Source organism: Plectropomus leopardus, chromosome 16, assembly GCF_008729295.1.
Source record: "Plectropomus leopardus isolate mb chromosome 16, YSFRI_Pleo_2.0, whole genome shotgun sequence".
Taxonomy (NCBI): Eukaryota; Metazoa; Chordata; class Actinopteri; order Perciformes; family Serranidae; genus Plectropomus; species Plectropomus leopardus.
Genome location: NC_056478.1, coordinates 20955060 through 20971760, shown reverse-complemented (window position 1 = coordinate 20971760; position 16701 = coordinate 20955060). Strand labels below are relative to the sequence as shown.

General features: G+C 38.1%; 2 protein-coding genes across 11 annotated transcripts in view; one reads left to right on the top strand and one right to left on the bottom strand.

The window, feature by feature from the left end:
- LOC121955112 (dystrobrevin beta-like) overlaps nucleotides 1-5550 on the bottom strand; it is a 32982-nt gene extending 27432 nt beyond the window's left edge. For all 10 annotated transcript variants that reach the window (XR_006106594.1, XR_006106598.1, XR_006106597.1 and 7 more), the window contains exon 1: nucleotides 5323-5550. The gene's annotated coding sequence lies outside the window, so the exon portion shown is untranslated. The remainder of the gene's footprint in view (nucleotides 1-5322) is intronic.
- A 3135-nt stretch (nucleotides 5551-8685) lies between these two features.
- LOC121955398 (toll-like receptor 5) lies at nucleotides 8686-11451 on the top strand. The gene is made up of 2 exons (XM_042503338.1): nucleotides 8686-8791; nucleotides 8986-11451. Exons 1-2 carry the CDS (start codon nucleotides 8744-8746, stop codon nucleotides 10867-10869), a joined length of 1932 nt encoding a protein of 643 aa, XP_042359272.1. The 5' UTR covers nucleotides 8686-8743; the 3' UTR covers nucleotides 10870-11451.
- The last annotated feature ends 5250 nt before the right edge of the window (nucleotides 11452-16701 follow it).

The window sequence follows — 16701 nt, the reverse complement described above, 5'->3', positions numbered from 1 at the left end:
ACGCACTTGTTCTTAGGGATCAGCTGCTCTCAATCTAAACACATACAAACTCAACATCCACACTCGACTCACCGCTGTGTTTCAGGGATGAATCCACACACGTAAGTGTTGCTGGACAGAATAAGCAATACAGCAGGGACACTGATACAGAAACGGGCGTCAGGCAGACGAGGTGGTACTAAAGAGGGGTAAGAGGGTGTTTACCACCCTCTGCACACCACACACGCCCTGCATGCCACATGACAACATTACCACTTGCAGCTGCTCACTGTTCTCACCGTCTGCCCTGACAGGACCCAACCAGTGTGTGTGAGATGATATATATGCAGTGTGCTGCAACTTTAGACACTGACGTTGCTTAAATACCTATGAGCTCCATTTATCCTCTAAGTCTTTACTGTAACACGTGAAACAGATGAGGCTTGCTGACCAGACGCACAAATTCATCTGAAACTTGGAAGCTTGGGTCTCAAATGTCCTGAAACACTTAAGATATAATGGAGACCAAATAAACTGTCACTGGGTGTACAACAAAAAAGAAAGAACATTTTCGCTGAGGCTTCTTCAGGACAAGGAATACTGTGGATCCAGTCAATGAGACCCAGCCTCGGTATGATGCTTGGTTGACAGAGTGCACTGATTGATTCTGCAGTGGTTGATTATTGAAGGCCTTAATAACTTAAATTGATTCCCATCTTCTGCTGCATGCTTGGAACTTGCTGTATATGATGTTAAAAGTTTCAGGTTTGATTTAACATTTGCTAAAGGCATTTAAACAAAGTTTTGTGTTGGAGTTTGTTATATTCAAAATTCTAAATACTGACAGAAAGATTTTCATTATTATTGTAAAATGCATATTGGTTATCAGTATCATTAACTACCAATAATCGGTATCCATATTGGTCCTGAAAAACTATACAAAAAAAAAAACAAAAAAACTAATGTAACTATTGGTCGACCCCTATTCTTTTTTTTTCTCTTAGAGCCTCTTTTCCACAGACTCTTTCAACTGCGTCAATTACGAGCAGGTTAATCCAAAAGCAAAAGCCTCTCCCTGCTTCTCCAATCTCTCACTCCTGACCTTTGAACCCTGTGCTTCCAAAGAGACAACCTGACTGACCCAGCATGACCCCAGAGGTGCCACCAGGCAGGTAAAAACAGAATCAGCACATCTCTGGTTACATGTTAAAGATGGACGGCTAACATGCCATGGGTGTTTAAAGGAGTGGAAGTCAGGGGTTATAGTGTGTTCTGAGGTGGAGTCCGCTGTAGGAGGTTTAACAGGTCCAGAAAGTCTTATTCCATCCACCAAATCTGAACTGACACCAAGGATCTTCAACAAGAACTGGACTCAAGCTGGTGATTTGAGTGTTTCTGCAATTAACATAAACTGGGAGGAAAAAAAAAACTGAACACTTTCCCTCTCTCAATTGGTTTTAAAGCTCTTCAAGACTTTATTCAGACACACAAAAATGTTTCATGGAGAAATGCAGTTTCCCTTAGTCATTTTGATGGGAAATTAGTAAGTGTTGACATAGTGGGCATCCGTGCCAAGTTACACACAGGTCTTTGGCAAAAAGATGCATGTCTGTTCGGCAAAAAAGTGGAACCTGACTCAATCTCTGCCACAACGCAATGTAACGTCATACAGCACGATGCTGCAATGGCCAATCAAATGCTTGAAAGCAAGTAAGTAATAAAAGTTGTGAAAACAACATGTATGTCCTGTTATCAGATTCTTCTCCCGTTCATTAATAATTTCCAAACTCGCTAGACCTGGAACCAAACAGACCTTGAAGAGGACCTATTATGCTCATGTTAAGGTTCATAATTATTCATATCACGTTTACATGTGCTAACAATAAAAAAATAAAAAATAAAAAAACACATACTGTTTATGCTGGAACACTTGTATTCACCCTCTGTCTGAGGTGCTCTATTTTAACTCCTGTGTCTTTAAGCACCTAAAATTATCCAAAAAACCCAAGTCTGCTCTGATTGGTGAGTGTTTCTGTGTCATCTGCATCTCTACATGTCTGCACCATCATTGCAGCTTTTTACAATTAAAAATCACCAATAAAAGCTTCAAAACACAACCAGACATGCTGCAGTGGGAACGCTATCTGAAATCCGGGAAAAATTAAAAACATCCAAACCACTATTACTTGTTTCCCTGATGTTAGCATGTAGTTTCATATAGTGGTGGAGGCTCCGTCATGTAAACAGCTGCTGTAATGCACCTGGAGCAGATGACAATATCCATTTTTTAAAAATCCTCCATGATCTGATGTTCTCTTGTAGCTAAAGTAGAAAAAATGTCAGAAACAGAGTATTCAGAACGATCTCAAGCCTTAAGTTTTTGCTCAGAGGGACGTTTTTACATATGTTTACATATGCCAACTGCAACATGAACATCCAACATTGTAACACTATATATATGACAGATAATAAGTTGAGCATAATGGTCGCTTTTAAGTCTAGAACTGACACCTGAACAAATTTTGCGAGGAGGGTGATATGTACAGAAGTCATTTCGATTGCAAAAGAAAGCATGAAATAAAGAGAGAAAGGGTGATGCATACAGAAAGAGATAAGATATGAGGAACAAACACAAAAAGAAACAAAATGTACTTAAACGGAAGGAAAGAGTTAGAGGAAAAGATGGTGAGAGAGACAAAGACAAAAAAACTGAAAAAGAAGTGAAAGTTGTTTACTGCCCTGAAGAAACCAGAATGCAACAAGTTCAACAATTAACATGCCTGACCTGAAGTACTCTGTAATATGTGCAACCAGCTTGCAAGTTTTATATAAAAGATTTATGGGGTAAGAGGACAAAAAAGATCCCCAAATTCAACTCAACTCTTCATTACAATCCTCTCAATCAATGTCTGAGAAGACCTCTTTGCCCAACTGCTATTTTGCAAGCAATCAGAGGCATCACACACACCAAACAGTAAATGAGTAGAGGGCTCTGAGGTCCATCCAACTGCTCCTACATGCAAAATGAGGAATACTTAAATTTCACTATAATTTAGCTCTCGAGAAATTATATAAACTCAAGGCTGGATAGGAACGACTGTTCTGCTAATCATAGGTTTCACCCCCACCGCTATTATCTCCCCACCCACAGTGGAGACAGTAACACAATTCAGCACTACTGTAAATCAACTAAACAACTAAAATCTTTCCATGTGGAGACACTGAGACGAAATGTTTTAAAGTTGAGGCGGGTGTGAAGACACTATAAAGGGTGCATGTACATTTTAAGAAATATTAAGCTTGTCAAAACTTGTTTTGGGAAAAGACAGGACAAATATTTACATATTTTTAAACCTGGTCATCATGTGCAAGTTGGTGGGAAAAGTGGGAGGGTTAATTCTTGTTTTGCGCTCTCATTTTGCCCTGTTAAAGATGTAAACCAATCGCCCGCTGCTCAATTAAAGTACACAGTCTATATCTGTCAGAGAAAAAGTAGAGATCCTCAGGGGGCACTTTGGGATACAGACCGTCGGTTACTGTCATCCCTCTGACTGTACACATGCTTAAAAATACACTAATTGTGTTTTTTGGCCCGGGGTTTTGGTTTTTTCACTACAATATGTTTCCATCGCAGCCTGTATTTGCACTGTTAGTTAATCAACTTGACCATTTTTTGACTGTTTGATAGTTAGCTGCCGATGAAGCAAAGAAATGAAAAGTTGCTTGGTTGATCATCAGTGTACTTTTTAAACTGTTAAAAAAAAATCAGTCGCTAATAGAGCAAATAATTATATTTTGAATATTAATTGGGATATAAAAAGCATCATGTAATATGGAATCTGTTTTTTGAGTTACAGTAGAAAAACAACAACAATCATTTTTAATATCAAAACCAGATTTTTCCTGGCACTTCAGAAACAGAACTGTTTATTTTGTTTCTATTTGTTTTATATGAGGACACCCCAGAAGATGGGTCACTTAGGTACAGCACCATCACTGTTCAAAGAAAAAAAAAACGCTTAATTATGTGAGTTTTAATGAATAAATAAATTCAAATAACAGCATTTTAAAAAATACATAAATAAACAAAAATCAAGGGAATTTCTCTGGCATTTCTACTGTTTTTGCTGTATCCAAAACATACTGCGTACCATGACACCACTGTACCATGTCGAACCGGACCATTAATTTTCTGAACCATTATACCCCTGCATTTGAGAGCCCAAATTTTAGGGATGAGATATTTCACAAGGGAGAGAAAAATGCAGAGAATTATAGAGTTTAGAAAATTTATGCACTAGAGCCTGACAATAAACCGGAGTACCACAGTATGTATCAGTATATAAAATCTGAGGTACAGAAATGCATAATATGTTTACAGTTTTTCATTTTCCTGTCTTGTCTTAGACCGTTTTAGTATTTGCACTTTATATATGCTCTAAGGGCATTTTTGTGTGTAGAGGTGGGGGGTGGTGCTGTAAAATTCTGATAGATCTCTTGCAGAAAGCTGTCTCCAATAACACCCTTTGGCAGGTTGTGGTGTGATAATTCATATCAGTTGAGCCCATGAGTCAGATGTAATGATTTTAGACTGCTGATGATCCATTAAAGAGTATTATGATTTATTAAGTCATTTACGTTTCACCCAATCGGTCATTTTAAATGATTATCAGCCCTGACATGACATCCTCATTATAACATTCTTACCAATTAAATTGCATCTGTTTCAATTCAGCTAGCTGCATTTTAATTGCACGCACGTGGAATTTATCATCAATGTGAATTACTTATAGTGAGCCGAATTTTACAGTGGACACAGACGATTTATAAAAAGTCTTATTCTACATAGTTTGTGTGTTTGCGGATATGTGAGGTAACGCTAACGTAAAACAGACAGATTTTTGACTGGATTTCGGTTCCTCCCATAGAGAAATACTGCGTAGAAGCAAAACACCAATAGCAGTTTTGATTTGAAAAGTGGGCATGACTTAATACAACACTCAAGACAGAGAGGGACACCGCGTTAGACATTTTTTGAACTACAATACTTCATCGGTCTTTGGTGGACACTTTGAGTTGCCATGAATTTCAAACCGACTTGAGTCAAAGCTCATTTTAGTTCTGCCTACTTCTGGGAAACTGTGTGACATCTGAGCGGCCATATTGCAGAAAAGTTTAACTCCCTGTTCACCTTGTTCCACCGAATGAATGTGTTCTTGAACTCACTAAACTCGGAAAAAACTTTACATTAAAAGTCAGACTTACATCAACTAAAACCTTAAACTTGTGTCTTTGTGACTTTACTTAATCTTTTAACGGACTGTAAAACGGGGGTCTACTCACCGGGACTATTTTCGGCAGGTATTCGTGGTCAAATACCAACATCAACACTGAAACGTGTGGCACTGCTTAAACCCAGTTTCTTGACTCTCGAAATATCCGCTTCCTCTTTTTGTCGTGTTTTGAGGCTTCCTCCTTTTTGGTTTATCGTCCCAGTCCCGTTATTTATTTCCGTAGCGAAGCATGTTTGACACCCTCCATACCCACCAGTCGCTGCTGCTGTACCGGTTGCTGCTGTGATGAAGTGTACTATTTTTGAAAGAAAGTCACTCCTCTCTCCGGTCCGTACTGCCCCCTCCCCCGGTGACGGTGTGCCGCTGACACAAAACCAACTAATTACTCTCTCAACGTTCAGTTATACAGTTTTAATCTAGTTTTTTATCACAAATAACTTCCCTTTCATGCCGAAAAAGATGGAGAATATTTCACCTACGTTGTCAGCTGCTTTGACCGTTACAACTTCTAACGGTTAACGTTCTATTTTATACGTCATAAACCGTTACTTACGGAAATGTTATGCTAGCAGGCTAACTGAATAAATATAAATGGATATTTTAGGTGCCGTTTAAATTTGGTGAACCTGGAAAGTATTGAAGTACATTTAGGAAACTTAGTGCTGTTGAACTTGTCATTTTTAAGTTGCAACAAGTTGGCAACATTCAGTAAATATAGCAAAATTTTTATGTAGGCCTAAATTTAACAATTTGATATAAAGTTAACAGATATTGGGATGAATAGTTATATTTAGGCCTTAAATTTATTTTTTTTTAAAGTAAAATTAACTGGTAGGATTTCACCGTTTAGCCTTCACATCCATCACATTTAATAAAATATTTAGGCTTCTCCTGCAGAGTAACTAAGTACATTTACTCATACATGTGTTTTGTGAGTATTTTCTGATACTGTAGCTATTGTATCGAGATGTTTTTGAATGGCAGTATCTTATCAATGCATGGATGTCAAGAATCTTTTTTAAAGTAAGCTAAATACATTGTTAAAAATACAAGTTAAACATTTGACAGCCCACTTTGATAATATCATAAATTGTTTGGGGTTTTTTCAGTCCACTAGATAAAATTTGCTGACATAAAAATGACATGAAGTGATCAAAAACTTTATCTAATTAGATAAAACAGCTGGTCATTAGGTTTTCTTCAGGGGACATAAGCAGTTCTAAGTAAAAGGTAATTTAAGGTGAATTGTGTAAGATGTAGGGGGATTAAGAGGCATCTACAGGAAATGATTGCAGTGGAAAATTCTCCCAGTTCAGGAGGTTTTTACCAGGAGCTGAATTATCTGCAGAGGCCTCTTCCTCTCCAAAACAAACAGATCCAGTGATTTAAACTGGAAAAAAGCTCAATAAAGCAGTTTCACATTACAAATCACTGTATTTCTGACACTAACTGTTGCAGATGGGCTTCCTATTGTGGCCGATGCAAGAACTCAAATGGCCCTATTGGGAGCCAGTATTTGTCCATTCTGGGCATCTGTAAAATGAGGACCAGCTCTGCGATATAAACAACTCATTCTAAGGTAACAAAAACACAACAATTCTTAATTTCAGGTGATTAAACTTAAACATACTTATTATATTATATTCCATTTCTGCCAACATTCCCCTAAATCCTACACACTGGATCTTTCAAAGGAGAAGCTGTAACGTTATTGTCACAATGTCAGTCAACATCTGTCTCTCTTTCTCTCTGTATTGTATTTGACAAACCTTCATTCTCCAGAGGTAGTGAAATTCAGCAGCCCTGTGTGACTAAACCACACACACTGCTGTACTTTGCAGTGTGTCAGGCGGTTTACAATGAAAATAAAACACACACTGAATTATAAAAGCTACCTAATTAAGACAGAGCAGTTTCCCAAACAGAACTGATTACATGCTTCAACCTATAACTAGTCGTCTTGGGTATTTACCAAACTTGTCTGACTATCAACAGGAAGAGAGAGTTATTCAACAAAAGTAAAGCAGTGGCAAATCTTGACATCTGAAAGAGGAAGAGGGTTTTATTTTTTATAAAATTGTGTAAAATATATGCAACACATTAAATAATGTGCTCATTTCCCCATAAAACCTATCTGTGAACAAGTGTGTAGAAATATGTTCACTGTGGTTATTTCATCAATTGCATTAATGTGATAAAATTTAAGATGAGGCCATTGTAAAAAAGCTGTACATCTCCTATGTTACGATTACTGACACGGAAATGATACTAATGCAGCCTTTCTTAAAGTCAGAGAAGCACTGAGTAACATATTAACAAATAATAAATAATAGATAATGATCAAAATAGTCCTCCTGAAAATATCAACAAATGCATTCACGATAAATACATTCTCATTCTCATTTACTTATTTCTTGTCAAAACACAATGGTGGATCTTCCAAAGGCAACATAGGTGGCTGCCCCACAAATAATTGAACATGGGGGAGATTACGTGGAGAGAATTAGTTTATGAGAAAATGGAAACAATCCAGGGAGCAGTGCGACAGAAAAAAAGGGGAAAAAGAAGAAGACAAAATTTACTCATTTTCTTACACCGCAGTATTTCATTGTTTGTTTTTTTTAATCATTAATATTGTTATCTAAGTTCTTTATTTATGTGTAATAAATATAATAAATCTAAAAGAGAGTAGACTAATAATTATTTTTAAGCAGGATAAGTGTGTGTGTGTGTGTGTGTGTGTGTGTGTGTCTGTGTCTGTGTGTGTGTGTGTGTGTGCGCGCGTGTTGGGGGGGATGCACCAGGATGCCAAATTTTAGTCCAGCACTGTTAAATCATGCTAAAGGACACTAAAGCAGCATCACCAATTGAGTCTCCACACGCCCAAACACTTAAAACCAAAGAAATTACCATGTTTCCAACACATGTGATTTATATAGATTTTTACATCAGAATTTTGTAACTGGTATTGTTTGGCAGAAATTCGTTTTTGAAGGGTAATAGCAACAGGTAGGCTATTAGACTAATGGTAAAGTTGCTGACAGACATAAGTAACTCTTATCTGATAGAAAACTGTCCACTGAAATCCATTTAATTGATATTGTAAAGCATCTATTAAACCTCAAATACTATGTTGGCAACAAAAATCAAGGTACAGCTAACACAACGCAAACCTGGCAACATCACTTTTTTGAAAAGCAGCCAATGTACAATCTTAACCCACAACAACAACACAGAGTACAAACTTGCAAGTGTACTTCCCTCCCTCATGCAATTCGGGAGAAAAAAAGGGAAATCCCATCCAGCGTCACGTTTACGTTGCAGGATCAATGCAACACTCCACACAAGTGACGCAAACGCTCAGAGATAAAAACGTTGCCAACAGAAATCTCTGCACATTAAAGCTCTGACTCTCACATTGCAGAGATCTATCATCAAGAGTTGGATTTCCTCCGGTGAGCAGCGTGAAGATGTGGAAGCTGGGTCTTCAGCTGGTTGTCCTCTGTGTTTTCCTGCAGGTAAACATACAACACACAGAAATGTAAATTAAAATGGCACAGTGTTTATACTGCAACTAAATAGTAATTAGCCCATAAAATTATTTCTGGGCAATTTTATTTATGTTTTTATTTTAGGGTTGCACCCAAAAGGACACCATAATATAAAATTACATTAAAAAAATATCTTACATTTTCTAAATGTCCTCTTTCAGGTGCCCGGCTGTTTTCCATCATGTCTCATTGTGGGCTCTGTAGCCAACTGTGGCTACAAGAACCTCCGCTGGGTTCCTCGTCTCCCTCCAAGCATTACCCACCTGTACCTGGAGGGGAACCGCATCAGTGAGGTCAACTCTACCTCCCTGTCGGGCCTGGAGGAGCTGCAGGAGCTGGACCTTGGACAACAGTTTGTGCGTCTTGCGATCAGGAACAACTCCTTCAATGAGCAAAAACGCCTTAGGAGGCTCGTGCTCGGCAACAACGTCGGCCTTTGGCTGGAGCCGCAGGCTTTTGTAGGACTGTCGGGTTTGCAGGAACTCTTCATGGAGCGATGTTCGCTCACAGAGTCCATATTGGAGGACAACTATCTGGAGCCACTGTCCTCCTTAGAGACTCTTGACCTCTTTGGGAACAAGATATCAAGACTCCAGCCTTCAATGTTCTTTGTAAACATTACTAATTTAAAAGTTTTGAACCTCAAGCTGAACGATATTGACAAAATATGCGAGTCCGATCTGGTTGGTTTCCAGGGAAAGCACTTTGAGGTCCTGAACTTGGACTCTGTTTACCTGAAGGCCATGTTTAAAAAACGCGACTGGCAGAAATGTGGGAATCCTTTCAGGGGAATGTCCTTTGAGACACTCAACCTGTCCAATAATGGGTTTAGTGTGAGTAAATTTAAGCAGTTTTTCACAGCCATTAGAGGGACTAAGATTTCCCATCTCAAAGTGTCTGGACACATGGGCAAAGGATTTTCATTCACTAACCTCGCTGATCCAGACCGCAGCACGTTAAAAGGCCTAAATGACAGCTCAGTCCACACTCTGGATCTGTCGAAAAACAAGATATTTGCACTGCAAGAGGGTTTTTTTAGTGAGTTAAAAGAAGTCGCAGTCATTGATGTTTCCCAGAACAGTGTGAACCAGATACACAGAAATGCCTTCGAAGGCCTTGAGGGACATTTAGAAAAGCTCAATCTGTCACACAACCTGCTGGGGGAAATCCACTCTCACACGTTTGCTTTTCTGACAAACCTGCAGGTGTTAGACTTGTCTTATAATCACATTGGTGTTCTGGCTTTCGGCTCATTCAGTGGACTTCCCAAATTAAAAGCATTACATCTAACAGGAAATGCTTTGCGAGACATTGGCTTCACTGCATTACTCCCCAGCTTAGATTATCTCCTGTTGAATGACAACAAGCTGACAACCTTGTCTGTGAGCACAATCCATAGGCTTGCCGGTAGTGTTTCCTATTTGAATGTTCAGGACAACAGATTAACAAACCTCAAGAATATTTACACCTTTGTGAATCTTCTGGATCGCCTCCAGCATCTCTACTATGGAGGAAACCCAATCGAGTGGTGCAATCACGGTTTGCAGTTTGGATTCATCGATGATAACAATGTCACAACCCTGGATCTTCACAGCAGTTCCCTGCAGTCTGTCTGGTCTCAGGGAACATGCCTGAAAATGTTTGACAATTTTGGACATGTGATTATTCTTAATTTGAGCCACAACGCGCTGAAGTCTTTACCTCAGCGCATTTTCAAGGGTCTCACCTCAGTGGTGGAGATGGACCTCTCATCCAACAGCTTGACTTACCTCCAGCCTGATGTTTTACCCAAAAGTCTCAGAGTCCTCAACCTCGCCAACAACTTCATAGCCTCCCCTGACCCAGCAGTTTTTCGCTCTCTTAATTCCCTCGATCTGAAAATGAATCGATTTCACTGTGATGCAAACCTGAAGAGCTTCCTGACATGGATGACCCAGACGAACGTGACTTTCCTGAGTCCTGTTAAGGAGTTTAAGTGTGAATTTCCCTCTGGTTTCTATAACGTTCCTCTGTTAGATTTCTCTGCTGAGGTCACACAGCAGTAATTAGCAACTCAAAGAGAGAACTAGGGATGCACGATATCGGATTTTTTACAATATCCAATATGCCGATATATAACAATTCATCAGGCCAACACTGATATTGATAAATCCACTTTTTTCTCCACCCAGTGTTAGTGATCTTCAAGTCTCTTCTGTAGTGGAATTAAAATCATATTATGCATACTTTAATTGTGATGGCGGACCGCCAGATGAAGATTCAATGCTTTTCAGTGTATCTAATATTCATGTATTGTGCAAAATAAGAAAAATACTTCATTTTAGGGTTGATGTTACACACGTTCACTTTGTCAATAAAAAATCAGAATATTGGTTTGCGATATCGAAATCAATATGTTGGCAAATTTAAAGCCAATATCTGCTGGTACCAGTGACATGCCGATATCATTGTGCATCCCTAGAGAAAACAGGACAAATAATGTACAGAAAGAAAAAATAAACACCTAGATAATCATATGGAATTAAACACAAGTGTCATGTAATGCTGATTTTTTAAAAGTGTTTTTATAAGTGTTAGATAATAATATTTGAGGGGAAAAAATCAAAATTGTAAAATAAATAAATACAAACGTCATTTGAAATTTGTAATTTCCATGATTCAGTGAAGTGAAATATTAATAAATAAATTTTTTTTTTTTTTACTTTATCTGCTGGGACTGTATCTTTTAACAGATGTACTATAACGCTGATATCAATGAGTGATATAATTTTGAAGACATCCTCTGCACGAGTGATCATGAAATCACTGTATTTCCATGTGAGCATCAAAATTTCTTTCAGAAACAAAAAGATGAGAAAACAAATCAAATTGTTTTCATTATTTCAGGGGTTGAAGAAAGATTCGGTAACACTGGAGGTCAGTTTTGTTGTTTGCTGTGTTAAGTGCTCAAATTTTTTACTGAGTAAAAGTTGCAACACTACAGTGTATAAATATACAGTTACAAGTTAAAGTCCTCACTCAAAAGTGTACTTAAGTAAGTACAAAAGTATTAGTATGGAAATATAGCCTTTTTAAAGTACATCAAATCAGATGCTCTAATTAAGCAGAATGGAGCTTATGCCAGCTAACACTGGGCGAGTGATGAGGCGCAGCCTGGACTGGTCGCCAGACTATCAGGGGTGTCCAACATTACCTGATCTCAACCTCACTTGCCCCCTAACAGTGTGAGAACCGCTGAAGTACTGAGAATCTTTACAGTGAGCATAAAAAGTGTGTGTGTCTCTCAGTGTACCAGCAGGTGGAGCTGCAGAATAATCCTCAAAGCATTGGCGCTTTTTAGCTATTAAGAAAAAAAAGAAGACTTTTCCAATCCATGCTGGGAGAAAATCCACCCCCCTAACAACCCCAATGACTAAAAAAAAGCAGGTGTAGAAACTAAATGAATACAATGAACGACCTTTGATAAAATTAGACTCGAAAAACACTGAGGCAGCCAGTGTTCATCTAGGTTGAAATCTTGAGGCCGTCACACATTTTGATACTTGATCAAATCATTCAGTGGCCTCCATGTGGACACATACACATTTGTGTTTGTCTTTTCTTTCAATTTGTTACCAACTTTGATTCAGAGGTCAATCTAACCTCCCACTATGACTGCACTTTAACACATCTTTTTGTCGTAGCAACACATTCATTCATAATTCATCATGTAAACTCTGCATTAGATTTACGGTGACAGTTGTTAATCTAACACTACAGGTTTGTCAGTACAACGTTTTCACTCTGTGCGACCGAAATACATTTCTTCTGTCCCCATAAATGGCAGCCAGAGTTCATGTTAAACCTGCACAGTAAAGAGGATTTTCACCATTTAGAAGCAGCGGATGTAAACAGATCGATTGTTCAAATATGATTAATAATGTATTAATTGCTTCTCATAACTACAACAACCACAATACATTCGCAAGGTGAGAGGTGACAACAACTGTGACAATAAAATTGGTAAAAAATAGTGATTTATCCGCATTTCTGTCCAACGTATCAGAAAGTTGGGATCCTAAACACATAGATCTGGCAATTTGAAAAGTTTATATAAGAACAAACTCAAGACCCCGAGTTGTCAGTATCTCCTCACCTGGCCCTCACCTGCAAAATGTCACAAGCTGCAACAATTAATTGACTATTGATTGGAGATGAAGAGCAGCTGGGAGCACTAGGTGGAGGTGATGAGGCTGATGAGGAGTGGCCGGGGGGGGGTCAAAGTGGAAAAAATCCCACAGCAGCAGGGGAGAGGCAGAGCAGATTGTGACACTTTGGGTTGTGGACAAAACAAGACATTTGAGGACATGATTTGGGGCCTTGGGAAACACTGATGGACATTTTTTAACATTTGATCTGATATTTTAGAAATCAAACAACATTAATTAATCGAGAAAAATAAATCAACAGATTAAGTGACAATTCAATAATTGTTAGATGCAAAGGAACCCTACTGCAAAGATACACAAAATAACTACAAAAGGGCCATAAAAATGAACAAAAAAGACACAAAATTAGCTCAATAAGACACAGAGCAACAACAGGGAGAGACACAAAATCACAAAAGGATGTAAAACTATAGAGACACACAAAACACTGACAAAAGAAGAAAAAACAGCACAAAAGCGTTGTTTTAATGGGCCTCTGCATGCCTGTGCCCAGATACTTGTTGTCTCATCATCCATAATTGGTAGATGAACTATAATTTACATCGAAACTGAAAATGAGTTTTGAGCAGGTTCGGAAGCTGTGTGATCCTCGTCTTACAGCAGATGGCAGCATTAGCTCAGCTAGTAACCACAGAGTAATGGCCTCAGTGCTGCTTTGCAACTGAATGGCTAAAACAATACTAAGCAGACTTTTCCCAGCTGGGACAAAGTGTGCAGCAATGCAGCGCTTTGCAATGCCTCTGATAAAATACAGAAAGACCCTATATTCAATAAAATGAAACAGCAAAGTGCAACAAGATGATGGATGGTTAGAGAAATAAACAGGTCTGAACAGTGTTGAGTGGAGTTTAACAGAGTAAACATTAACAGTGTTATGTTCAATGTCAGTGAGGTGTTTTGATGAACACAGCATCTTTATTTTAATATCCAAAGCAGGATTCTGTTAATATTTCCATTTTCTCCTAGTAAACATTTATGGATGTTATTGTTTACTGTTGTTTATCATCTCATGTTAACTTGGAGTGCAGCTGAATTAATAATGTGTCCTAACTTTTGGCCCTATGATCAATTACATAACTAAATTAAAGACACTACAGGACAAATGAATGTGTCAACCACCAATGCATACTCACTTCATGACAAAATATATTTTCAAATACTAATCAGTGCAATTATATCTATCTATCTATCTATCTATCTATCTATTTATCTATCTATCTATCTATTTATCTATCTATCTCTCTCTATATATATATATAGCAGCATTTATTGATTTTATGATGTGATTTTGTATTGCATCATAAATGTTGCACGTAATGTGTGCCAAAGGAGAGCAGCTCCCATGAAGCTAACAGGGATGTTAATGAAATGAAATCAGATCAAACATTATTGCTCTTGAGGGTGATCTCTTCCACACACAATAACCTGAGACAAATATTTAACAATTGATCAGAGACATTTAAACATGATTGATCGACCAGCAGGCCCCTGTGACAGTGTCTTTATTTGTTTTTTTATTTTTTTGTCAGCCAGCGACGAGCTCAGCTCAACCGGCCCACCATGTTACATATACATATAGATACACAACCTCCCCCTCCATCCCGACGCACTTCACCGGCAGGTTACCATGGAAACAGGCTCAGTATCCACCTCCTCCACAGTCACTTCCTGATTGTCTTTGGATCCCTGCATCCGTCCGTCCATCCCCCTCCTCTTCCATCGGCATCCTCTCTGCTCCCCCGCCCCCACAGCCCTCACACACACATTTATACAATATTTTACAGCCCTAACAGACAGGAAACATACATGGATATTTTACTGACTAATATGACAAAATGGTTATGAATGAGCACATTTAAAGGACAACAGAGTGTAAAACCCTGCTGTTTCCTAAATTATTAAAGCAAATCATGTTGCAACACTGTCTGCTCTCAAATTTTAGATAATAATTCATGACAGTTTGAGGCAGAAGAGATAACCGATGCTGCATTACACAGCTGTTTTCAGCAATCTCTCCATTTTTTTGCTCAATTATCAATATGTTAATGTCTTTTTCTAATGAAAGCTCTCCTGAAATTTGGCTTGTTAAACCCTCTCGTGCTTAAAAACTATTTCAAATAAATGCACAATATCTCTATTTGGGCTAATCTTTCACTTCACTAAAGGTACAGTTGCACATAATTTAACCTCCATTGCACAAGTTTTCATGAAGCCTCAGAGCATTTCATGTCACATTTTTTTCTTTATAACAAACTGGGTCAATTGTGTGCCCAAATAGCGATGACTAAACACATAAAATCCTCGGTGCACATCTGAAAACGGTTGAGACAGGGAAGGAAGTAGGTTAACACAGATTTAAAATTCAATGAATTCAGCATCTGACTGTAATTTGCACCACAGCAAGAATTTTTGCCATTTTAACCCTTTTCTCAATTTCGTTTCTATTACTGACTGATAATGTAGCCATGTATTGTACCATACAAACATAATGTCTAGGAGACGGGGTTGTAATTTCCAGTAGGCAGCTGTGTTTTATGAGAATGAGTGTGAATATGCCTTTTTTTCATCAAAATGTCAACATTTTCTGGCTCCAGCTTCTCATATATTAGGATTTGTGGCTTTTCTTTGTTTTGTATCAAACTTTTTAGGTTTTGGAGTGTTGGTTGGACAAAAAAAGCCAGTTTAAGATGGCATCTTGGTCTCTATGGAGTTGACAGATATTCTTTTTTTTACATTTTCTAAATTAAATAATTGTCGGTAAATGTATCCATTTTTGCAGCCCTAGAACAGGTAACATTGTATCCCTTTAAAATGATCCAGAACCGATGTCTTCGTGAACATTTTAGATTTCCAAAGCAGATTTCTGACTTATTATGGGATATTATCAATGATATATTTTCATGTCTGGGTCTTGAACACTTTGTACATAAAGGGGGATGTCATTTATCAAGTATTAAAATTAAAAAAAGGTTAAAAAAAACAAAACAAATCTGCAGCACATTGGTAATAAATTTGTGTATACACTATTAAAGGACTGCTCTGTGCTCTCTTACATCTGTCAGGGGGGTTCAGCTGCAACTGGATCTGTGTCATGAATAATACAGTGATAATTAGTCAGTCTGACCCCCACTGTCTGCTGCTTTTAACCTCTAGCAAGTAAACGAACTCAGTGACACTAAACTGTACACACCTGACTGCAGACTGCTGTCTAAACAACCAGCCACTGGGCTACACTTCAGCTTCAAGTCGACCTTTCAGCAGGTGTGTTTTGCTGTAACGTATTAAAATCTGAAGTATGCTCAAAACCTGTAGCTGCTGCTGGAATGAAGCTCTAGTCTTTATCATCGTCAGATCAGAAACATCCTGATATCAGACTTAAATGTTGTTCAATTAAAGCAACACTTCACTCGCAAAATTATCATTTGTATATCAGTTACTCACCCTGCGTTATGTTGTATTTAAAAAGAAAACTTGGCTTTTCTTGTATGCCTCCACGGTGAACGCAGAATCCAAAAATGAAGACAATTATTGATCAATTGAGTTACAGGGGGCCACAGAAAAACTACTTTAAAAAAAAATCTGTATAAAGCACGAGTTATGTGAGAGTTTTGAGATGTTTTTTTCAGTGTCACTGTTGTTAAAGATGAACTCCTTTTCATCAAAAATGTT

Excerpts from the sequence above, each read along its gene's own strand:
- LOC121955398 (XM_042503338.1), top strand. The coding sequence starts at position 8,744 with ATGTGGAAGCTGGGTCTTCAGCTGGTTGTCCTCTGTGTTTTCCTGCAG. Across the intron at positions 8,792-8,985 it reads TCCTCTGTGTTTTCCTGCAG|GTGCCCGGCTGTTTTCCATC; the intron begins GTAAACATACAA and ends GTCCTCTTTCAG.